This window comes from Echiichthys vipera (genome assembly GCF_963691815.1).
Source record: "Echiichthys vipera genome assembly, chromosome: 5".
Taxonomy (NCBI): Eukaryota; Metazoa; Chordata; class Actinopteri; order Perciformes; family Trachinidae; genus Echiichthys; species Echiichthys vipera.
In genome coordinates, this window is record NC_139830.1 from 12,033,043 (window position 1) to 12,059,893 (window position 26,851).

A 26,851-nucleotide genomic window follows, 5' to 3' on the forward strand; every position below is an offset into this window, starting at 1 on the left:
AGCCACTGCTAGGTCATAGAGGTGGAATTAAGCCTAATGATGCTGAAACCTAAAGAAGCTCTAAAATCTAAACATCAATCATTCATCGCTGTACGCTGAAGAGAAAAAAAAAGGAAAACAAGGCAAAATAAGTTGGGTTGCTTTTGGGAGTGCTGAAGTGTAAGAGAAGAAGAAGAAAAAAATAGAAAAGAAAAAAGAAAACAAAGCATTAGACAGAAGAAAGACTTGAGAAAGATTTTCAAAAAAGATAAGACGAGCACAAAGGGAAAGTGCAAAAAGAGAACAGACTTGTGTAAAAAAAAACAACATATCACTGACATCATAATTTACACTATTTGCCTGCTCACATAGTTTAACCATAAAGTTAGGAGTCAATGTGTAGTCTGGTTACATAAAGTTATTAGCAGGGAAGCTGATATAAATTAATTTACCTCAGACTGCGAGCGTAGCATTACAACTCTCCTGAGAGGGGATCTCTTGCAAGCTGCTTGTTAGGTATTAAAAAAGGTCATGTAAAGTCTGCCAAGGATAGCATATAGTACATACATACAGTATATACGCAGTATGTTGTATTAGTACCGTATGTAGAACTAATTATTTGGATACAGCTTCAGATGTTTCTCCACTCATCACAATGACACAAAAAAATCAATAAGAAAATAAGAGTCAATGCCAGCTGAGCATACGGTAGTGTTTGACCTTGGCAATGGCCTTGAGTGAGTTCATGCATGTCTCGTTGATGCCTCCACAGAGCAGTGTTGTGTCACACCCTTGAGGAGAGTGATATATATGTGAAATATTTGAGAGGTTTTTACAGAAAAAAAAAAAAAAAGCTTTGACTTTTCTAATTTCTGGATGCTGCTTCTAGTGTTGTATAACCATTTTGACTTGTCCTTGGACCTCGTAGAGCCCCTCTTAACCTTGCTGCAGGCGGTCCCTGTGGGGCTGCAGTTCCAGAGGCTTTTTTCAAAGCAAGCCAACACTGGTCTCAGGAGAGCTAACCCAATAAAGTTTTATAACATCGGGCTCAGACACACTGGTGTGCACAGCAAGGGAGGACAGGATTGGTCCAGCTGTTTTTGTCCTTTTGTATTGAAACATGGAGTGGCATTGCTAAATTTAGCAAGATAAATCCCGTCCAAAGCATTAAAGCAGTATGTTTCTCTATATGCAGGCAATTAATTCCCTATGAGAACAGCAGTATGAGCAAAGTCCGCCAAAGTGTCCAATCCTTTATTCTGATGTAAAAAAAATTGAAAGTTTTTCCTCTGACTGTAGAGTCTACAGCCATGCTAGCGTCTCTTTGAGACTGTGCTTAAGCACAATGGTACTTTAAGCTAAATTAAAGCTCTGTTAACTTGAATGGGGATTAAATAATTTAATTGTGGGAATCTTCTAGACTTCCAAATGGTATCAGACCGAATGGATCAAATTCTGATATTGAAACGAGTCAGTATCGTGTAAGTCTTCGTCGATGGAAAAAAGAACTTTTGGAGCCCCATGGCATCATGTGACGGACCCAGGAGTTGCAATACCACCATTTAACCACTATGTCAAACTGGCTCCATAGCCAGGCGCAGTCCTGCGGGCCTGCTTCAGCTAAAGGATGGCGGTAACATTGTAGCAGGTATTTAATCAAAAGTAGTGGGCAAACTAAAGAGTAGCTTAGCAGTTAAGATGCAAACCATGAACTACAAGTAAAAAAAGTGGATGACTTGTGCAGTAAACAGCCGTGTGATTGTTCGTACCTTTCACTTACCAGTGCATTTCAGTTAACCACAGGGAACAGATTTATGAAGGCAAAATATGTACTGAGATTAAATATAGTGCCTAGACTCTGACCCTGTAAGCAAACATGGAGCTCAGCACAGCAGAGATTGGGAAGTAGAAGTAATTAACTTTCCCCTCACAATCACATTAGATACAGAGACTGATGCCAGCTATTATATGGACTCTTCCAGACTAGTAGATTGAGATGTAAAAACCGGGCCTTCCAGCTGAGATGCAGCACTAAGCTATGACACACTTCAGCTATTCAGCATATTCAAAATCTATGGCTTGGAGCAGACATCTCTTATATAAAATGATATGATAAGCACCATCAGTACATTGCGGCTCAGAGTAGCACCATATTACACCAGTATTACACCATAAAATAGGACCTTTGCAATTTAAGTGCAATGATGATATTAAAAAAGGTACATAAAACAAGCTGATACATTAAAAATGCTAAGCTGTACATGATGTAGAGTACCAGTCAAAAGTTTGGACAGGCTCCCATTTAAGTGAATGAGAAAGTGTGTCCAAACCTTTGACTGGTACTATATGTATAGACCTTTTAGATGGATTTCCATTGCTAGGCAACAGCCTTGATCCTAGTTAACTTCCTGTCAGCTGATTACATTCACTGCAACAGGAATCAAACTTGGACACATTTAGAATCTCATCTCATCTCATCTCATCTCATCTCATCTTCATCCGCTTATCCACGGTTGGGTCGCGGGGGCAGCAGCTTTAGCAGGAGTTTGCTTCTGTTGCAATTTTTTCAACGTTGACCCTAATTTTGGTTTAAAATAACTGGACTAATAATTATGTGAATGCTCATGTTTACACATAATCCTTGCAATGGTGCAGCAACAAACACTAATGAAGTATACTCAAACAGAACTACTCACATCTGTACCACAACACGAAAGCATCATTCTGCTCATACCAGACAACACATACAAAATAATAATAATAATAATAATAATAATAAGTGCACAGCAGTAGAGAGTAATAATGCATGTAAAACTGCTAGCTGCAGCAAGTTGACACTGCTAAGCACACACACTGAACAGAGCTGCACACAAACACTTGTGCACACAAACACATAAAACAGATCCTTACCTTGCTCAGGTGCAGCGCTGGTCCTCAGCATTATCTCATCTGTGAATGAATCCTTTGAGGAAAAAGTAATTAAGGTCCCAAACTGAAATGATTTCTGCACAAAACCTTGGAGAGCAACATAATGTGTCAAGAGCAGGTGAGCGAGCTGAAGAGATGTCTCATTAACGAAGGAGAGGGGCGGGCACTAAAGGCCGTTTGAATACCCCGCCTCATTCCAGCAGGTGCGCTTGATATGTGTTACAACTTGCGTTTATTTATTTATTTAGGTCGTTATTTATTCTTTCCCTTTTTCACTCTAGCTTATTTATTTAATTCTGTTTGTTTATTTATTTATTTAAATCGTTATTTATTCTTTCCCTTTTTCACTCTAGCTTATTTACTTATTTTTGTTATATTTTTGTTTATTTATTTAATTTATTTAGATCGTTATTTATGCTTCAATAGAACACCGTAAATCATCCGGTTTTAGAAAAAAAAACATGCCTCTACGTGCACCTAGAGCCTGTTGTTTGTTTTGCAAAAATCCACCAAGCCAGTATCATGCTGTCCACTAAGCATAGTTCACACACCACAGATCCCACCTCCCCCCTCGTGCACGTTAGAATATCTCAGGTACACGCCTCAAGCTAGGCATATGCTAAATGACGTTAGCAGTTGCTATCTATAAGTAATTTAGCCAGCCTACCCTTGTAGGCGTGTACCCTTGTGTGCCCCATGCTGTTTATTGATGAGCGAAGACACGGGCGCGTTGACAGGAATCTGGTGCATGCGCACTGACGAGCACTCCATGGGAGGGAGCGGAGTAGCTTGGTGGTAGTGGGGGAGGGGCATAAGAGTTGTAAACATCCAAAATTTGATTAGTCAACTCGATCTGCCAGACTTGCCAACTGCAGCTTTAATAGGTGATCAACGAAAAAACTGTCTTGATGGCTTATTTGATGTATATTAGTGCTGAAAAAGACCATGGGGTGCATTTACTCTAGACTTACACTTTAAGCTTTTCAGCACACTTTGTCTACACATAGCATGCGTTATCAGACTTTTCTTATACAGTATATGTGGAGTTTGACAAATGACCGGTTACCTGGGGCTGTGAACTTGGAAACAGTAATCAGTTGTGATTAGTGCTCGTGAGAGTCAACAGGAGAGGGGGATGGTGATGGAGGGGTGGAGAGGGTAAGAGAGCAAGCTTATTAAGAGATGAGTAATCTGCCCTCAAGGATTTCTGGACTGCATTAACCCTTCAGCGAAGGTCTCTCTTCTCTTGCTGTCTCTCGCTCTGTTTTTTCCTGCTGGCTCTCCACTTCTGTTTAGCCCTCCAGCCCTCTGCCTCTCTCTCTAGCTACCGTATGTGGATGGCTGGCTTGTCAGAAGGCTAACCGCACCACTCGACCGGAAAATGAATGGCTTTTCATGTGGTGTGTTCACTTCAGTCAGTAAAGCATTGTGGCTCTCACAACATCCCCAACAGACAGACATCCTGCAGACGGTGGAAAGCAACGTATATCTTTATTGTATGGTCAAATATATGTTTAAGCCTAGTGCCAGACACATATATTTTAAAAGGGGTAGGGCTATTGTCGTCGGGCAACCTTACAGCAGATACAGCATCAAAGAGGACTTCCATATGTTGTTGTTTTTTTCATATTTGATCAGAGCTGCCTATGTTTCACAGTTTTCGAGCAGATGCCATTAGGAGCAGATAGAGAGAAGCAGCTAGATGCAGAGGTGCATGACTCATCGTCCCTCTCATAGTGCTGTTGATATAGTGACAATTAGAGCAAAAACAAAACTCATTTTTCATTGAAAGTTGCCGACCTCAGCTTTAAAAAAACGTATTGAGTCAGTACATCGGACTAACATTAAAAAGAAAGAAGAAAACAATAATGAAAAATTCTATTTCTGCACTGAATCAATATTTTTAATGCACAAGCAATTTGAGTTGATCTCCTTTTCTGCAAGGCATAAAGAATCCAGTACCAACTTTTGAGTTCACCTTTATCTCTACTGCTGCTGCTCTCAATGTACTTTTTAGCCACACTAGCGGACAAAGCAGTATCTCAGGGACTTCCATTAATCTGGTACAGCCTTTCACTCTCATTACCTCTAACACCACCGTGAGTTCCACATTTGTGGTGACAACTATTGAATGGACTGAGATTGGGCACACACACTCATGTCCCCATCAGGATGAATTGTAATACCTTTGATAATCCCTTAACTTTATACATGAAATCATCAGATCTTTTTTTTTACTTGTCCAATACTTTCTTTTATGACCAAACCCCTTTAAAATGAAATACATTCCTAGTCTCGGCTGTGCTTTGTTTATGTTTGCTGCCATGCTAAACTAAGATGGTTGACATGATAAAGCGGTTAGCTCGATGTGCCTCACAGCCACTAGCATGGCTTTTGACAGCTATCTATTTTCATCAAATGTTTCTGTATTTGTTTGTTTAGCCTGTCACAAAATTGAAAGACACTGGGGATAAGGTAAAGTTAGATAACAGATTAAATATCTGCCAAATATGACAGAGGCAAGGGAGACAGATCAGATTTGAAAATGTCCTACAGCATCTGGCTCTGTGCCTTTTGCTTGTTTGTGCGTGTTTAATGTGACAGCGTTTGTGTGTGACTGGGACACAGTCAGTATTGCTTAAATAACGTCATACTTCCACATATATTATGTATATTACTCCATTTAGGGAGTTTCATGAATACTAACCTTATGCTCTTATGTAAAGTAGCTTTTTGCTCTTGGCTTTTTCAGTACATGTCCTCCTTATCACAGAGCCTAGCAATTTTTTCATTATAAGCCAACAGCTCCGCACGATTGCTCTATCGAAGAGGATGAGTGAGTGACCCTTGACACCAAGACACTAAGACTGCCGGCGAATCAGACACTTAATAGTCTGACTTCTCGAGGTAGTACAACACCTGTGAGAGAGAGAGAGAGAGAGAGAGAGAGAGAGAGAGAGAGAGAGAGAGAGAGAGAGAGAGAGAGAGAGAGAGGGGCTCATGTTTTTCTCTCCAGACATGCCTCACATCCCATCAGCTCTTCGAATTTCTTACCCTTATCATGGACCACACAGGGCATAAAATATAAGCCTAGCTTTGGTACCGAGTCGGTGCCCAAAACCACTAAGCATCAGAAATAAACAGAGGGAAGTTTTGAAAGTACATAAAATACTTAGTTCATTGGCATTTCTAGCTGCACATTGAAGTCATAGTAGCATCAGTGTATTCCTATTTAGAGGTTGTAATGTATACTGTTTTGGTATAAACATCCATTTTATTTCCAAGTTTAAAATGACCATTTCTTCCATAAACATCCTCCTTTATTTAATGTTGCATGCTAAACCTTTATTCACAGTAGCTTCATAGCTGCTTTGATTTTGATTATGGTAATTGTATGTTTAGTTTGATTTCCTTTTTTTTTTTTTTAAACAAACGTAGATCACATCTTATGGCAATCTGATCAGATGAAGCACGGTGTCATCATCTTTATTGATAAAGGTATCTAAGATTTACTCAGATAATTTCACATGGCTACCTGATGTGTATATTATTATTATTACAATTTACCAGAGATCCTAGCTGAATAAAACAGCTCTCAGAGGCTTTCTTAGCTCACAGAAAATGATTTAATGTGTAGTATAGATGCATTTTTGTACACCTGTGGAAAAAGATAAAGTTTTTAAGAAACACAATATCTACTGCAGCGTAGTGTGTGTAGTAAAGTTTTCCTTTTTAGTGTACTGGTCTCTTATATTGATCTGAGTATGTCAGGGATGGAGGAACATGAGTAAAGCCCTGTTGCTTAGAAAAAGAAAAGCAATCATGATTGCCCCAAAACTACATTTGAAATTCAGCTGGAAAGCAGTCTGCCCTTCTTGTAACACATTAAAAAAAACCCTCATCATCTGGGTTTTATATCATTGCCTGCTTTTCCTCCTGCTTCAAATGGTCTTCATGTGATATTTTGATGGTATATTTGCGGTCAGGGTGACCTTGAGCGCCTACGTAAGCGTTCATGTGTTCTATGGTTTACAGAGACCTCGCTAAAAGTAATCGCTCACTGCAGGAGTTAAAGCACAGGCTTCCTTGATGCACTGAGTAATAATACAGATAGATGCAGTATATCCAACTCATACATTTAACATGCCAAGCTCCAACAAGGATGTACATACTGGGAAAATGGTGCTGACTGGCTTTTGTTTGGAGCAGACAGTTCGCTAAGAAGAGCCATACACGCTGCTCTTTGTGACCTTTGTTTTCTTGTATATCCAGCATCGGAAATGTTTATCATTCAAAAACCAGCAGGCACTGCTGTATGGAGCTTTGGCTTCCCGGCACCACATCTCGAATGAAATATATTCAAATTATAACAACAGAGACTTTGCAGATTGTTTTTTTTTTTATTCATCAAAAACCAAATAACTGTCACACTGACACCGATGTCAAGTTGTAGACTTAAAAAGACCTGGTTTCCTTTTTGATGATTAGACCTTCACACTAGCTCTAACAATGAGTATGTGTGTTAGAATGAAATTGTTAGTGTATCCATCTGTGAGGTGCAGTATTATAAAACACTCAAACCATCATTTAGTATGTTTGGACAGCTCTGAACTCTGCTAATTAAAAGGTCTGCCATGGCTTGTTAAAAGCGAAGGGACTCATTTAACATCATGTATTTTTAATACAGTGGCACACATGATGGATCTCCCTTGGGATGGGAATCGAGAACTGGTTCCAGTTGAGAGCCGGTAATTGGAATAGGTATGGGTATGGTCAAACTAAAAATAAAACAGATGCGTTGACGCTGAAAACCTCTGAATGCCTACTTTTTTCCACACAGAAAATCGATCAGGAATCAATGAGGGAATCAGATAAAGAATGGGACCGATGAGCAGAACTGATTACGGCGTTGGTATCAATAAAACTTCATCAATTCCCATCACTCTCTGTAGACCATGTGATGTTGCAAAGTGTTAAATAAATGTATAGATTTAAAAGTGCATTTAAGAATGTAGCAACGTTATTTGGTGAAATTTAAAGCAAGTATCTGTAATGTGTGACTGTCATTAATATATCCTCATTATGCAATGGTCTTTCCTCAGTAAACAAACTATAGGTTACTTAATATTGAATCACTTTGACAGTGAAAGGTCAAATCAACCAGTCTTTAGGACATGCTGTTTGTAGCTACATGGCTTGCTGTCATCGTGTGTTCTGCTATTCACTCAGGACATGGCCATGTTAGAGTTTTTCAGTCCCAGGCAGCCACGCGGATGATGCTCATTCCTTCAACAATGCCGCCACCGTTCGAATGCAGGTCAACCGCTTGCCTTGTCCTCTGAACTCCTGAAGACCTGTAATGAAACACGAGGGTAATGAAGGAAATGTCAGAGCACTGATGGGGAATTGTGATGTAACAACAGAGAAAGGTCAGAAGGAGGAAGGAGGGAGGGAAGGAATCCAATATTATTAAATAGGTATAGTGAAAGTGGAGTGGAGATAGGCTGACAACCAAAGTAAAACTAAAAAGGAGAGACACGGATATTCTAGTCAAGGTAATGTGATTATATTTGGCTGGCACATTTCAAACCATAAAACCACACTGCCTCATGCTTCTCATGGGCTCATTTGGATTGCCACAGTTGACAATTAAATGTATCTTTGTAGATATTAGGCTCATTTGCATAAGTTCATCTGACATCATCAGACAGCTGGGGTATGTGTTTTATCTAAATCTCATCTCATCTCATCTCATCTCATCTTCATCCGCTTATCCGGGGTCGGGTCGCGGGGGCAGCAGCTTTAGCAGGGAACCCCAAACTTCCCTTTCCTGGGCCACATTAACCACCTCTAACTGGGGGATCCCGAGGCGTTCCCAGGCCAGTGTGGAGATATAATCTCTCCACCTAGTCCTGGGTCTTCCCCGAGGCCTCCTCCCAGCTGGCCGTGCCTGGAACACCTCCCTAGGGAGGCGCCCAGGGCTCCTTTCAACGCTAAGGAGCAGCGGCTCTACTCCGAGTTCCTCACGGATGGCTGAACTTCTCACCCTATCTCTAAGGGAGACTCCAGCCACCCTCCTGAGAAAACCCATTTCGGCCGCTTGTACTCGCGACCTCGTTCTTTCGGTCATGACCCAACTTTCATGACCATAGGTGAGGGTAGGAACGAAGATTGACCGGTAGATCGAGAGCTTTGCCTTCCGGCTCAGCTCTCTTTTCGTCACAAATATTGAATAAATGTGCTTAAATTTAGAAAAAAGATTTTGTGTTGATAGATTGATTAATAGTACGACATTTTGGGAAATTAATGTACCCTAAATTACGAATCTCTGTTATGCCATTCCTCTCACTTTCAATAACTCCATGTTAAAAATACATATGTATGCAATCAATATTTCCTTGATGTCTTTCTGGAGGATACAGGGCTCATACTACAGAGCCGAATTCTAGGCTGCATCACATGTAGGGTGCTTTCAGTCTAGAGCTCTGGATTAGCTTCCCTTGAAAGTGTGGAAGCCTCTCATTAACACCAGAGTTGAAGAAAGCATCCCTGTTCGATGGGAGCTTTGTCTTCACCTTTACACCTGAAATTATTCACAAAGACATATTTTTATTCATGAGAAAAGTCCATTTGGTTCAAGTGTTACCTCTATGTTTTCCTGTCATTGTCTACTTTCCTGAAGTAGTTTCCAGGTCTTATTTATTCATGTAATGAGCGAGCTGTGACACCCGGAGACGAGTCCAAGGACAATGTCTCATTAAGTAGTCGTATGTAATGTCAAGAGGAACAACCGCAGCTCAAGGACAACCATAGTTTTAGAACAAAAGTCTAACAACACAATCTGATCCATGACAGAGGAGTAAAAGGCGTGACATCTTTTGTTTGACTTTACATGTGTTTTGTATTCGACATTCAGAACATTAATAAAGCAGCAGACAACTATTTGCTATGTAAAAAAAGGCGACCTGAGCAGAGAATAAAGTCACTCTGCCTCTGTGTGTGTGTCATCTGAATTTCTGTTATTTGTTTCTATAGACGGTCTGTCGTGTGTGCATGGTGGTGCATGAGGCCGAGAAAAAACTTTAACGGTGTGGAGGCAATCCTAGCCCAGTTTTTTTTTTAGTATTTCAAGTAGAGCACTTTTAATCGTCCTATTTTAATTAAAAAATGATTTTTAATTTGAGTAAAAAGCAGATGGAGGTGCCATATATATATATATATATATATATATATATATATATATATATATATATATATATATATATATATAGCCAGTATTCAGAAACTGTGCCGCTGATGTGGAAGACCCGCTAATGCTGACCAATAACAGCAAAGACTGGGCCTACAGAGACAGGCACTAAAACGGATATACATATATGCAGACAGATTGTTTGTGAAACCTAATGTATTTTATTAAGATTAAAGCATGTAAACATGTTTTAGTAGAAACCCAAAATGCAAGTACGAAGCTGAAAATGGGCAGAATATACAGGTCGGTTAAATATGCATGTTTCTTATCTCACTTAAGCAGAAATACTAGTGCCTTGCAGTGCCTTGGAGCACCCATTCGTCAGCATCACCTGTAGCCTCGCCCCTCCAAAAACAGAGCTGTGGTGGGATCTGACATGTTGACAGGCAAGTCCAGATAACCCAGAGAGGGGGCGGACCGGGGACTACTTAGACACATGCAACTGAAACACACACACACACACGCACACACGTCCTTGGATAAAGGATAAAGACAACTGACAAGGTGTCCGGTCGCAAACCAACACAATGTCCTTTCTGGTGACAGTTATTGAAAACAGTCTTAAAAGCTCTCCTGACCGCCTTACCAACTTTCTCCTCCTTTGAGGCTTACACTTTTGGGGCCGTTGGAAGTCAAAACTCATAAGCAATTAAATACCAAGGTGATTTTTACCTATAACATAGTATTCAGTGGTGTGATGAAGTTTTTGGCAAGGCACTACTGTAGCTCCCGGGCTCAGCAATCCCAGCAAAAAAGTTCCTAAGCAAACACTGTGGACGAGAGAACATGACAAATCTTGCAGTCAGAGGTTGATTAAGTGATCCGTGGGCTCCGTGGCTGGAGGCTGATTTAGCTGTTCGGGTATTGAGAGGGGACCAGAGAAATTTGAAGGATTGATATGGACATGCTGAGAATAAGAGAGGAAGCTGATTCAAGTGGCCACATGGTAGGACTCATGAACAGGTCAACCGAAGGACCAATGGAAGTTTAGCTCAGAGTAAATCCCCACAAAAGGATGGCTTCAGTTTGGTAGATTAGACTTTGTTTCAAAAGTAAGACATGACGTAAAGGGCCAAAACGCCATGATGATGATGATAATAATAATAATAATAATACATTTATTTGTATAGCACCTTTAAAAACAGCAGTTGACAAAAGTGCTTTGACATAGCAGAAATCAAATACACAAACACACACAAATACAGTATAAACAAAACAAATAATAATCATTGTAAAAATCCAATGAGGTAGAACATAACCATACGTTACGCATCATTGTATAAAAGTGTACAGAGGACAAAGGAAAGTATTATTAGCTTGTTAGTGAATTAATTTGAGCTGTTTGCAAAGAAAGGCTAACAATGAGATAAAAAGACGGCATCACAGGAAGACAAGTCTATGGAAATGAGTTCTAAGAAGTGATTTCTGCGGTGCGTATTGTATATTGTATAAACCTACGTTTAACCACAATGTCTGTTGCACTCTGTCACATCTAGTTTATTGTTTGATTTATCTTATGTTAGATTTATTTTTATTTGATTTATGTTAGCTTATTGTTACTCTGATCCTTTCCCATCTTTGTATTGAAACTGTTGCACAATAATTTCCTTCGGGATAAATAAAGCATCTTGAATCTTGAATCTTAGAAGAGGACACTGAATCAGCAAGCCTTATCTCCGCCTATGTCAGCAACGACCCAAATAAACGGATGAGGGGGTAAAACTTCATTAGATTCATTGAGTAAGAATGTAAGAATTCAAAGTTCAATTTTATAAAACATTTATTTGCAAAAAAAGTGACGTGAGAATTACAAAAATTGCTCTACTTCTGAAAATGCATACAACGCAACTTTAATGTTCCCCCAGGAAAAATAGAGACAGCTGATGAAAAAAAAAAAGATTACATCAACCAGTAACAAATTAATGACATTAATTAGTGTCATCGCCATCTCCTGTTTACCTCCATTAAGTTAAATTAGCCCCTATTTGTGTAAAATAATACATTAAATATACATACAGTGTATACAGTGTACAGTATGAGTCATATCTGTGGTCATGTGCAGAGTTAGAAAAAAAAGCTTCTTGCTTTTTAACATGCTTTATGTCAAAACCAACTGGCTGAACCTTTCAAACCTATGCTGATACTGAGATAATACTAATAATTGTGATATAGCATACGGACTGAGAGCAGCAGCAAAGTTGGATTAGTTGTGTTAGATGTCTCAGAATGAAGTGATGGACTCCACCGTGGCTCATCTGAGCTGGTAAAGTGTCCGTCCGTCACGGGTTCTGCCCTTGAATACCATGTGCAGTGTCTTCCAGCAGAAACTTACAACAGTTTGCTGCCACAGAAGTGTCAAGAGATCTTCAGAGTGCTGTGGTTAGTGTCCCTGAAGCTTAAGAAGGATGTTTTTATACAGGAAGGCTCTATATTGCTGAAAATACATGTACAAGGTTGTTATCACCACTGTCAACATGGCTTCAATAAAATAAACCAACAGCCTGTCAACTCATCTGTGATCCTCTTCTCGCAGTCAGTCTACACTTCTGCATCATGTTTCTTTTGATCAAACTGTGGCTCAAACTAAATCTACCTTTCTCACATTGAGTTTAGGTTTCCACAACACAGGGTCGGTTGTTTTATTTACTGGATGTGGACATCGATTGTTTCTTTAAAGGGAGAATCCCTGGACATGTCTGAGCACACCCAAACTGGCCGATATTGAGCTGCATCTTTCTGAGCGGGATGGATTGCAGTAATGTGAGCCTCAGATCGGCTCCAAGGGTTCTCCGAGGCTTTTCAAAGACGGCAGCTCTTCAGTTTTCATACAGCATCTCCCTGTGAGGTGCTTTGTATCACTGAAGGTGTGAATGTTGACAATACGCAGAGCTTTAACAAGATCACCTGCAAAGAAAGAATATTTCTGGCTGGAGAATTGTTTGGCTCAGTATTCATTATCATGATTTTTTTTCTTTTTGGCAGACAACATGCTTTTCTCATCCCAGAAGGTATTGCATTAGCTGACTATAATAAAGAAAAACTGGTTTATATAAGCCCTCACTGGTACTTGTCATGCTGATACCAGACAAAGCAGGAACTGCACAGAGAGGTTTACAAAAAAAAAACAGCTTATAAATACATTGTGTTTCGAGTTCATTACACTATTGAAACTTTACTTTCATGAACTTTGACTGCAGGACGTTCACTTTTAATGGGATATTTTCAAAACGTGGAATTTCTACTTACATAAAGGGAGATATAATAATAAATTCCCACTCCTACAAATTAAAACACAGTTTCACATTCATACTACACCAGGTATTGTGTAGCATCTTTAGTACGTAAGACCAATGTAACCCTATGTGACCAGCAATTATAGAAAAGGCTTGAGCTCAGACTGTGTAGTACATGGAGAATGACAGCAGCAAAGGTCCTGAGGTTGTTTCTTATTTCAGTAGAACAGAATTTGAGTGGTCCCTCCTCATCTCGACAGCGTGACCTGTGACCTTTCCAGTCCCTTTGTAGCGAAGAGAGGAGACAGGGTGATTATTCTCAATAAAGTGTGCTGACAGACGATGGGCAACGTTATTACATCAGACAGCGCACCGACGCTCAGTTGTATGTTCTGACAGCAGACATCCTGTACCTGATTACAGAGTGTTGTATTCTGGCTCACTCTGGACTCACCGGCTGTAAAATGAGTGGCCATGACGTTCCCACACAAAAGACCCTAAGCATGTCCAGTGTATTCAGGGTCACTGAATGTACACTAAAATATAGATCATTGGACTAACAGACTGCTTACAGTATATACAGTAATTAGATTCAGTGACACTTTGGAGAGTAAGAAATACAAAAGGGAAATCTTATATTCTGTGGATTAAATCACATTTATTGTTAATCATGTTATTTTCTCAAGTGTCCAATTATTGAGAAATGTTCAGAGGAAGGCTTTAATGATAATGTCCAAGTTCTGTGTGTTTTTCTACCCTTTCATTTATCACCCCTCTGTATTCTCAATACATGGTAAAATAGTATCTCTCTCTATCTAATGATCTGATCATGCTTAAGAGCTAGTAATAGACCTAGATGCAGCATTATTATATATTGTTATGATTAAATATGTTCTTTAACGAGACAAAGTTTCAGGGACAATGAGGGACTCTAAGGCGTAGTTGGGTCTACATGCTTGTGCTTATTTCACCTTTTTGGTAACCTGTTGACATAAACTCTGCTCCACTCCTGCTAATAATGACTTTGGGTACAATATTGGGTGTATGATATTCTACAGTGAGCAAGTCACAACTCAGGAGGAGAGAAAACTCCTAAAGAAATGGCTGAGAACACCATTAAGTTTAAATGACCATTAAGGAGCACTACTTTCTAGTTATTTTCTGTCCGGCTATAGTAGCTTATGATCCTTAATGTATTATTGTGTTTGTTATTTTGTTTTTTTCCCCCCCCCGTAATATTTGGTGAAATTGTCATTTTAATTGAGATGAAAGAATGATTATTTTGTTGGCATGCAGTGACTAAAATAAACGTTGAGTCCCTCAAATATTCTGTGGCACAATAATGACAGTGTTGTAACAAATGCACCATCTTACATTCACAGCAAACCCACAGCAATTGGCAGCTGATACAGTATCAGAGTGCCCACATATTTGTAAATCCTTTTGTCTGCTTGTCTGATTACTCTAACCAGGCAGTTTTAGTCCAAAGCTCTTCAAACAGAATTAAGTTTCCTTTGGATTGCAGCTATCCGGTTGTTAAGTCTGACGTAACACCCTTTCAAAATACGATTTCCGGATCCAAATGCTCCATTGAAACAAAACAGACAACGGTTGAACATGTGAACATCACCTCGATCACCTCTTTCATCAGTTAGACATCTTTTTCATCAATAAGAAAGAGGTAAAATGACAATTATGTTGTCTTTTTAAAAACTCTGACCTTTTCAGACAACGGGGAACACAGCACTGCAGTGTTGCAGAAATACGAGGCTCTGTACAGCTTGGACCCGGAAATCATGTTTTGAAAGGGTGCTACGTCACGTCTTAACAGCCGGATTATTAGGAAATGATTTCTGCCTTACATCTTGTCATCTGTATTTTTTTTTTTAATTCATCATTACAGCATGAAAAAACTGGCCTTGAAAAGACACAAAGCTCAGTGATATATTACTCAACCTGGCTTCCAGTTGAGTCTAGAATTTACAAGTCAACTCAAAACACTATGATTAAAATATCCCAAAAGAAAAGAAAACATACCAGTGAAGTATCTCTGCTCTCTCTGCTCTAAGCCTTCCTTATTTATTTATTTTATAAACACAGTGCTTGATATCTACAGTATGCATTAAATATATCGATCCCATCACTGATGACGAACATGAAATCCATTTCTTATCTTGGATTAAGGTTATGAATCCTTCTCACACAAACACACATTGAGATGAAATGATAGCATGGTGCTGTGTTCAGAAGATGTGCGCCATAAATTGCATCTTATATCTTCCCAACAACCTGCGGAGCTTTGGGGCTTTAGGATGAAACCAGCTGAGCCAAGCGCTACTTCAGAAGGCAGAGCAAAATGTCACGGCTGAAATGCTCCTTCAGTTTCATCACTGATAAGGCAAAATGCTTAGAAAAGAAAACAATTTTTCAGCATGAAGAACACCAAACTGAAGATATTTATATTTTAATAAACGCGACGATCACTTCTCTTACAGCCTAGGGTATTATCCAAGTCAGATCTGGCACTAAACGGAATTTCTGGATTAAAAACAGGATAATGTGTGGTTTTGTGATCCATGATCATGATATGTGTTCAATGTTCACTGATCTCATCTTTGTGTTTCTCTCAAATACTCTGACATGTGGAAAGAAGCAAATGTGAGGGGACATCCATCCAGAAGCAATGGCATTTTCAAAAAGGAAAGCCTGTCGTCTGAATAATCCCCAACATCCTCTTGGCTCTTCAAACTTTCAGATGACTTTCCAAAGGATGCTGTTCAAACCGGTCATGTCTGTCTGACTTTAGTAACTTCATTTTAAAATCTCCCACTTTGAGGGAGTGTAAGAGATAGAGTATGTAGCCTAAAACCTTTTTTAATCCAATTTCTCTGTTTTACACTCAGTGATATCAATGCAAATGCTGTTATCTGAAAAAAAGCATCATAATTAGCATTTGTGCAATTCTATTATTGCAATCTCACTGAAGTCTCTTCAAAAAGCATGCAGAGCACTAAATGTTTTAAATGTTGACCTACAATGACACCAAGTGGACAAAGAAGGTAACTACAGCTGCGGTAGAAGAAGAAAAAGAAGAATTCCTTTATTTGTCCCGCGAATGGGGAAATTCAATTTTTTCACTCTATTATTTTCATTTTACACACACACAGGCCCGAAATACACACAAATGCTCAGACAGGACCTATATACATGCAACCAATGGAGACATGTTAGAGCGAGGGGGCTGCCAGTGACCGGCGTCTCGAGCAGTTGGGGGTTCGGTGCCTTGCTCAACAGCACCGAAGGCAGTGCCCAGGAGATGAACTGGCACCTCTCCAGCCATCAGTCCACACTCCATTAATGGTCCACACAGTGACTCAAACCAGCAACCCTCCGGTTCCCAGCCCAGTCACCTATGGACTGAGCTACTACCGCCCCAAGGTACTTGTACTGTAAGTACAAGGTCTGTACTTACAGTACAGTGCAGTTCTGTCAGATTATTTAGGACAAAAAAAGTTTTTTGTTTCTCTTCTTTTCTTTTCAGGCAGCTATTTATTTGTATCTGTGACTTCATTCTTAACAGATGAGACAGTGCAGTCAGTTTATTTTGGCCAGCAGGATGTGACAGAGCTGGATTACCCAACTCGACATCTGGGAGCAAGATGCCCGGCCAGATGAGCAGTGTCTTCATTCCTGTCACCTATTTATACTATTTTTTTTTTCATGCATTCCTTTCAACTTTCCTCTACTATCCTTGATGTCTACTGGCCGCTTCTTTTCTCGTACTCCCTTCCTTCTTTTGGCAATCATACTGTCACATTTGTTTTCAGAGCCCCAGAAAAAAGACAAGACAAATACAGTATCTGCTGCTCGCATACCAATATCCAAAAGAGTGGGATAATAGAAACAGTTTAGTTCAGTATAGAACAATAGGAATACTATGAGAAAACACTTTGACCAAACTTAGTATCGGAATAGTTTGACATTCCGAGAAAAACTGTTCACTTTCTTGTTTAGAGTTAAAATGAATACTCTTTTGTTTGAGAGCGGTGTTGTTCTTCTCATCAGAGTACGCTGCAAGAACGCAATAAGCCCATTTCCTAAAAGGCTGAACTTTTCCTTTAAGCTGAAAAAACAACAAAACATCCAACTTCCAAACACGTGCATTTTGTACTCACATGTTTCTCGCCAAATATCAACTCATTAGTGCAGTATTTTGGCACATTCTCTGCTTATTTTACCTTTAGTTTCATGTCGCTGATGCTATATGTTCATCAAATTACCATGCACCTATATATTATAGTGCTGCCTATATACATATTCTGTGTATTGTGCATTATACTTGTATTGCACCGAGGCTCTCATTCTCATTATTATCATAACGTGTAAAGCTTATCCTAATGTTTTTTTACTTCCTATTTTAGCCAGAGACAAATAGTGTGTTTAAATTGAACACATCAGACCATACATGTGGTTTCAGAAACATCTTCAGCAAGTAGTTTCCTACTTCAGTTTACTTCTTTTCTTTTATTCACTTCTGAGTGCACACTTTGAATTGCATGAGAACAGCGCACAGTAGGACTTTGGAGACGGAGACAGAGCCAGTGACCTTCGTGCTCGAGGATCTGTTTTAGTTTGTTGGTTCTTTCAGACTCTTATCCCTTGTTCCTGACAAACTCAAAACAAGCTCCTTCTGGATCTCAGTCCAGACATTTCCTGTCCCCCAGGGATTCAGGGCAGCATCTCCTTTGTAAGTGTATTACAATAGCGATGTGCACTGAATCCTCAGGGTTTTGGTTAACTGAAAGTCTGGAGTCTTAGGTTGTGACGGCAGGCGCAGACGCCCCCCCACCCCCCTTCCTTTCTCTTCATTCCAGTCCACATTTCAATATGACAGGGATCTTAAATCTTATGAAGGCTTTAGGGGATCTGGACATGATCGGAGGAAATACTTTGTATTTTAGAAAGTAATATTCTAACTGAGGACGTCCTCTTTATCATCCATCCCCAGGTCTGGAAGACACATTACCTTCAGGAGGCTACTTCATTTTTAATGAGTTTTCTTTTCATATTATGGTAACACTTGTTTTTATTTGTCTGATATTTTCCTGATAATAGGTTCTTCCAAGGTTTTCTGTGACTTTCTACTTTGTACAGGGAGATATGAGATACAGTAGATATAAATGTGGACATTTATACAATTAACATATACTATGAAGAATAAGGCTTTTGATAATAAATCAATAATTACTTACTATTTCCTTAGCACAATACTACATGTTCTTTCCAGAAAACCAATGAATGTATTGCGAAACTATTAGGAAATTAGGGACCCACAAAGCATTACTTATTTTAGACTACTACTGTATGTGCCAACTATAGAATACTTACTCTGCCTGCAAATGTTTTCTCAGTGTTAAAATCGTTAAATATTGTTTCAGCATTTTGCACCACACAATGTAAAGTGAGCTTTATCAGTCAAGCCAGAGGCAGAAAGAATGTGTACTGGTCCTGGTCCATTTCCCACACATGTTACACACATATGTTTACAGTACTTACTCCAAGAGGCCCCGGCACCCGCTTGGGGAGCACCAGCCAGGAGAAAAAGAGCGTAAGACAGCGATAGCAGGGTAAATAAGAGTCGTCTGATCAGAGGCAAGTATTGGCACCGCTCACCTCCCCAGCCGGACCTCAAGCGTGTGGGCCCTTGGCGGGTGGATAGACATGTGGTTCTGGGACTCCGAGGAGGAAGAGTAGCCAGCTGGAGCGGTAACAGAGAGGTATTGTGAGCCGACTGACGCCTCAGTGGAGCAGAGACGCAGGCTGCTGGGGTGGCCTCTTACTGGGCCCCACAGGGCCCCTGTGCTGATACACTGCTGGAAATGGGTCAGACAGAGACACAAGAGCACAGTGGAGAGCGATCAGAGAGTGTACGCTCAGCAGAGATCCAAGACAAAGAGGCATCTAAACAGTGAAGCTTGTGTACAGTGAACTGAAAGAGACAGGGGCAAAAGGCTTTGTTGACAAAGCATTATAAAACTTCTAGTGCACAGATGATTATCTCCAGTGTGGACAGATTATTTCACGTGATAGTAGCTGCTTCGATGTTTAATGCAAACCGGCTAGTGTCTGTGCTAATGTCTGTCAAATGCACACTAATCTCCATTTGGTGTACCGATATGTACAGAATCCATCCTTGGCTATCATTTTTTGGTTTTTTTCTTAACCCCCTGAATAAGCCAGTGATATAACAGAAAAACAATCTGTTTCCCTCTTGTCATATACAAAGTAACGTGTAATGATTTGGACTGTTAATGACAATATGAAAAGGCCTCTTTGAAAAAACGTCAAAGCGAGAGACTGTAGCTCTTCTTGCCAGAGGGAGGCAGTGTTCAACACACATTAACATTCTTCACAGCATCCATTTTGCCTCCAATTCTCTGCAGCTTTTAAGCTGCAAAATGATCGCCAGCCACAGAAGCAGAGAGCAGCTAGTTATCTTGTTATTGATGTGGGCACTTTGAAGTGACAAGGGCTGCCACATTCTGGCAGATGAGAGGCTGGAGCACAACAACACAATAAAAGAAAGATCTGAGAAGACAGAGGAATGTGAAGAATTGGAGAGTAAAACCTACTTCAGAGGGCTGACAAAGGCATTGTCACACATTAACCTGAAATGTGCTTGGAAATACCATAAAGTTATGTTTGGGAGTTTGTCCAGGGCAACTTTGACCACACGCAGCAGAGCGGTGATTGTACTTGAAGTGTGAGGTGCTCAGACGTACAGTAGTCACAATATTTCAACTCCACTCAGCATGAAAACAAAAACTTTGTTAGATTATGGTGTCAATCAAATCCCAACATTTCTTAAAATACACATTGACACAAAAAACAGATTTTGTACCTTGAATATTTTCAGGAAAGTCACATTCCAGTATGCTGCAACACGTGTGTACAGACGACTGAATGGTTGTGCTTTACATCTGTCCTGGCAGCCTGTCAGAGCATCATCTGGTTACCCGTTGTGTTTGTTCTGAAACTGAACATGCTTTGTATTTATCCTCCCACGCACAGCCACAGAAGGGAATCCTGTAAGTTTAAAAGCAGAGTTTAAAGAATAAAAAAAACGTCTTTATCCCTGAAATCTGGTGACAATGGGGAATAGGGAAGTGAGATGTGGTTTTGAGACAAAACAAATCACACCATCACACGCTTGGTCTTGGTAAATACTTTATATGCAATTGTTTCTTGATCTTTGCAAACACTGTATAGAAAACACTTAAGGTAACATTTTTCAAACATTTAAAGCGCGTCTGGGCTTTCAGACAGACATGACACAGTAATCTACAGCTTTATAAACATTCTCCCCCCTCTGGCCTGTCCATACACACCCCTCACCACGTTCCCAACCACATACAATCCTTTCCAAACACGCACGCACACACACGGCCACGGCTATCAGGCTCTCCACTTATTATTCACAGTAGGCTTTATAACACTGTTTCTGTATTGTATGATGGTTCTCAACATTTTTTATTATTTAAAATAGCTATCGACATTTATGCTGTAATATTTGGAAAGTGATACATTTGTATTTACATAAGCTTATTGAGCAAGATTCAAATACAATGTGTGTACGTAAATATGTATAATTGTATGTAGGTGTGTATATTTGCGTGTGTGTGTTGACCAGAGCCACCTGATCGTTCTGTTAGAGTCACTGACCGAACACTACTTATACTGATAATGTCCAGTCTGTTCAATACAGTCCAGTTAGAAAAGAAGAAAAAAGTGGTGTGGAGTGGTGCTTTGATGCAGGGCAGCAGAGCAGAGTGAAACTGGTCAGTGACTGTGCCTTACAGCTTGTCTGTAATAGTATGAGGAAATTATGGGAGACTGAAGTGACCGGAAATGGTGTGAGGCGCTCACAGCACGTTGGACTCATCATACATTCAGCAGAGGCCAGGAGGTGTCAGTCGTTATCTTGGACGGCTGAGTTTTAGGGTCCTACAACCTCAGTGATTGGCACACTCAAGACTCATATTTTCATTACGTACCAGATACAAAGTAAGAAAAATGTGGCAAATGGTCACAGTACCATGTCTTGATTTTTAAACACCTCTTTAAGCATAGAGAAGGAGATGCTTCCAGGGCGATGCAAAGTCTTCACTCCCCCCCCCCCCCTTTCTCCTACCTTTTCTCTTTCACACAGAAATGCAAGCACTCGCGTGTACATTCATATAGACAAAGCACAGAAGTAAGCAATTACGCACAGACAAAATAAAAAAAGAAAAGAGGCTGGCACACACACATAGCCACACATACCCACACGGGGACCTGGGTAAGAGACCAAACTAATGTGAGAGGAAAGTGAGGCACATAATCTGACAGGCAAAATCTGGCCTGAAATTTTGGTATACTCAAAACAGGAGTGGATGATTAAGGTGACACAGACATGTCCAGACTTTTAAGCCCAGCGAGAACTTGTAACATTTACTGTATGTAGCACCTACAGTATATTCTCCTAGGTGCCATTACGAATACTCTGAATCCTTCAGTACCTATAAAACAGAGACAGTGGTAGAAGCTCTTGCTCCATAGTCCACATGAGTAACCACCATGTCAGCCATTAATTTAGGGGTCGGACTAAGGTACCATAGTGATGATATGAATAGTGCTTAAAGGCTTAGCTTTTCTTTCACATCCTCATTTGCTATTACCAAGGTCAAAAGGCATTGTAACAGAGATCCACATAATTAAACATTTAAAGAATTTATGTGCTCCAACAGTCTCATAAACTCATAAACTGGGTTAGGACCCAAAATAGGTCACAGGCCTATTTCTGCTGGGTTCCTACATGGCAAGAATAGCAATAGGTTGTCATGAGCTGGGGTCAGAAGTAACAGGAACTGAACTCTGTTGTTTCCTGGGTGGAAAAGCTTAAGAACCACAAACAGTCTCTGCTGAGTGCAGGAGCGACAGTGGTTGAAAATGGATGTGGGAATGTAGAGTTGAAGTTAGACGTTTACAGAGGTGCTTGAAAGGCCCATGTGGGTCTTTGAGGGCCCTTTATTCGAAGTGGCAGCACTTTGCTATCCCTGTATGTAAATATAGGTCTTGTGTTACTCCTTTTTCATCGACCTTTCCTTTACAGTTGCTACTTCATTATCCTGGGTGTATTGGTTCACAGGGTCAGTGAATTTTGTTCCAAATTGATAACAGAAAGAGATAGAAGGGGGAGAATGAGAGAGAGCAGGTAATCTGTCCATCCTTCCAGTCACCCCTCTCTTTGTTAGGATGGGGACCAGGAGTTTAGGAGAGTATCAGTTCAACCGTCGTCTGGGGTTGAGTCTTCAGGGGTAGATGAGTCTTCAGCAAAGTCGTCCGATGAGCCACTCTTATGAATGCGGCCATCACTGCGCATGCTGTGGAAAGTCTTGCGGAAAGCCTCCATCATTGAGTGTGCCAGCTTCTTGGCCTCCAGCTTGCTCTCACACTCCACGGCGTGGCAGTCCATCTGGAAGGACAGGTCATCGTTGATCTCCCGGTAGATCCAGGCAAACACGTTGGGTCTGACGCTGTGGTCGGCTGTGCAGTAAGCGATCCGTGCCACTTGGTAGGTGTCCATGGTTACTGAGGCCTCGCCATGCTCATCCAGGTGGTGAAGACGGACCTGGAAGGGCCGGATCTCCAGCAGAGAGTTGCCTTCAGGACAGGTGCCCTGCTGCCGGGCAAGGGCATGACCCTCCACCAGACCAATCACCGCTGACTCTGTGCACCCGGACAGGAACTGGGTCCCAGAGATGGTCACTTTACCCAGGTAGGCCACCTGTAGGAAAACACACACAGATACTATTAGACTTGTCTTTTCCACAAAACACAAATAACTGTCATTTGCATAGAAGAGGACATCTTGGTTACTGTATCACCTGACTGAGCGATAGTGAGAAGAGAGATGCAAATTAAAAAAAGGTGGGCCAAGGAAAGACCCCTGAAGAACGCCACAATTTATACAGACATGGGTAGAGCATTCAGGTGAAAGAATAGTGGTGACCTTGCCTCCGTATTTTAGTATCTATGGAAAGGAGTATCCAACCATAAACCACAGGCGGTTCTGAAAAAAACAAAACAATGTCTGCATGTTCAGCTGTTACATCAAAATACTACAGTCAGGCATGGTACCTGACAGCTGTTTTCAGAGTCAAGGATGGTCCAAATCACTACTAAACTGATCCTTATCTTCATTAAGAAATTCTTTTTCAAGTTACCTCAGGCAGTAATTATTCCATGTTCATTTACATCTTAGGTTAATTAACCTAAAAAACTAGGGGTACATTAAGTCTTTCTGGAGCGGTGGTGAGAGGCTTTTCTAATTTTCTGTGGTAACAGTGCTGACATGCAGACGTGTGTGTGGGCTATTTCCCAATGAGAAAGAAACTATGTTGAGCTGTGGCTCCAACAAGGAACATAGAATACCATAGTAATGACACTGCATACCAGGCGAGCGATAGACTGGGGAGATGGAGAGGGATAGGAGGAGAGAGAGTTAAGATGTGAACAAAGCTGGAGTTTGCTATGGGAACGTGGCCAATCCGAGAACGGTCCTGGAATAATGGCTGACTTGTGCGCACTCTCTACACAGTGTTCTTTATAGCTTTATAAAAATACACAGAGGAGGAGCCTGCTACGAGTCAAACACTTTCACTCCTGTCTGTGTTTATACTAGGCAGGGGAATACTCCTCTTTCTCCGGAGTTCATTACAGCTGGCTTGCATGTAGCACACATGGCTGCAGATAACATGAATGCAACGATAAGTGTGAATATTAAAGGAGAGATGTGTATCATATACCAGTCTCAGACATTAAAAAAATGAAGTAGCCTGCATGGTGCAATGCACATCTGTCTATGTCACGCCAGTTTTTGGTTTCGATAACACTATACATATACATACACATACACTACACTTCCCTTCAAAAATGTAAATAAACTATTACCTATAAGTCTTTTCACTCGTGTTTTATTATATTACAACAGCTGAGTCTCACATTGGCAGAGGATTCTGAAGAAATATCGGAGAAAAATCTGGCTGTACAAAATAAAGTTATGGGATAGGGAAAAAAAAAAAAAAAGGTCCTGACTTGTTTTTATTTCTTTAAACCAATCACAATTGTTGGGCATCTTGCAAAATAAAAGTTATGGAGACACCTGAAGGGGAGGAGAATGCCATCTGAAACAGGCAGCCAATGACAGGCTTTATCCCAACGGTCTACATCTGGTAAGTCAGACTAATTCCAGACTGACATAGAGTACGAGGAAATTGTAAAAAGCAGAGGCCATGGTCCCGTTTTACGCCATGCATGATCTGACTGCTTCTCTTTTTTCACAAGTTTTGTTTAGTCTGCAACCATCAAGTCTATCTGCCTTCATTATCTGCTATGAATTTCACTGAATGGGATCTTTCAGACTAAGCATGCAGAACAGTCAGCCAGTCACTCAGACCAGCCTCTTGGTTAGGCAGGCAGTTAAGTCATATGTAGGGCAGGTGTAGCATTTACCAATCAGCTGTGAAAAGGGTAAAAAAATTACGTAGGCAACAATATTTTTGGTAGGATGAACTCAAATTGAAGTAAAATACAGCGTCTTGTCAAAGTATTTTATAAAATCATGCACTCTTTGGAAAACTGTGGAGCCCACAACAGTTAAAACACACACAAAAACCCTTAAAATTAGAACATCCGTTATTAAAAAGGAGGAAATGAAAGCGGTGGAGATATGGGGCTACAGCATAGGCAGACGAAGCCAAGGAGAAACAGAAAGCAATTGAAACAAGCAGAAATGTATCCCTGGAAAATGTATTATAATCAATCATTTAATCTTTGCCAGTTCACTTTCTTTCCAAAAAATGGAGGAGAAGATAAATATCAATGCCATGTCTGTGCGTAAAGTGTTAAGCTGGAGCCAAGACGGGGTAAGCCTAGCTTAGCATTAAGACTGGAAGCAGAAAAAAAACTAACCTGGCTTTTAAAACAGGACAAATGGTAATATAAAATATTTAATCCGACAGAAGTGGCATATAACCCCCAAATGATGTCTAAAAGCTATAAGAAAGATCTGTAGTAGCATATGTAGTATCTGCTCAATATATAAACAAACACTGGTATGCTACCTACCACTATGGTGGATTAGCATTAGAGAACCCCTGATTGCAGCGGAACATGACATTGATTCCCAGTTTCCTATAGGCAACAGTAAGAGATCCAGGAAGTGAAAGCAGCTGCCTCCTTATGCCTGGTATTCATTAGTGCTGACCGCAGGGTTGGGACATGCAGCCTTTGCACCCGATCTATCATTCAGTCGAGTACCACGGGTCTGCAGGAGTAGCCTGGAGGCAGGGTGGTTTGCTAGTCGACCACTATGACACCCTCTCGCAGCCAAACGGCGGTCAATCACTCAGCCAGCCAACAAACCCAAAGACTACGCCAAGACACATCAACCCTCCACAGTGTGCTGTTTGTATGTCAAACAGCAATAAAGAGTCATTGTGCACTTCTTCTCACTGTCTCTCCTATTTTGATATTGAGTTACTTGTTTAAACTGCGATCATTTCTACTGATTGCTCGCTTCCTAGTTGAATGAAGGCCGACTGCTTTGCCAGGATTTATTCTCTTACAGCAGCTGGGAAAAGGCCAACAACACAAAAAAAAACGTTAATGCTTTCTCTCAATCTATATATGTCTGCCCTGATATCTCTGGTGTTAGAAAGGTAGGAGGTTATCTAGTTAATGTGCCTGGTTAAATAATGTTCACAACTTGGGGGGCCAAGAGGAGGAGCTGCAGCAGCTTGACATTCAGACTGGATTCAGCCCTTCTTTTCTCCAGGGGAAAGCTTTGTTTTGTTCTCAAACTAAACGTTTCCGCTATATTTAGGTGTTTTTAAACAGTACAATAACCACAGAAAGATAAAAAGCTTCCTCTTATCCCCCAAAGGATGTGTTATGGAAGGAAACAATTAAGAAGAGACAATTAGAGAGGTCAAGAAAGACAGTGAGACAGGAGAAGACAAGGAGCAAGACAGGAATCATCTCCATTATAATGTAGCTTAGCAGTTGAGCCCGAAACCATAAAACGTTGCTCAGGGTTGGCACTCCAAGTATCAACTTTCCTGAAAGCCCAACAACAAAATAAACTAGTAGAAGAGGTGTGTGTGTGTGTGTGTGTGTGTGTGTGTGTGTGTGTGTGTGTGTGTGTGTGTGTGTGTGTGTGTGTGTGTGTGTGTGTGTGTGTGTGTGTGTGTGTGTGTGTGTGGAGAAGATAAGTGAGGAGTGTGTGAGGTGAAGAGGTCACCAGACTAAGCAAACATTTAGAGTTTGTTTCCTCAAAGTCAAAACCAAACATGCAGCTGAAGAGGAAATTGTTACATTGCTGAAGATGAGGGACAGATAGAAACAGAAAAAAAGTAAAGAG

At 40.6% G+C, this 26,851-nt stretch overlaps 1 protein-coding gene across 1 annotated transcript in view; it reads right to left on the reverse strand.

Annotated features, from left to right (window-relative positions):
* Nucleotides 1-20,651: 20,651 nt before the first annotated feature.
* pid1 (phosphotyrosine interaction domain containing 1) overlaps nt 20,652-26,851 on the reverse strand; it is a 28,254-nt gene continuing 22,054 nt past the window's right edge. The window contains exon 3 of the mRNA XM_083913356.1: nt 20,652-23,215. Within this exon, the coding sequence (XP_083769482.1) occupies nt 22,715-23,215 (501 nt within the window). The 3' untranslated portion in view covers nt 20,652-22,714. The remainder of the gene's footprint in view (nt 23,216-26,851) is intronic.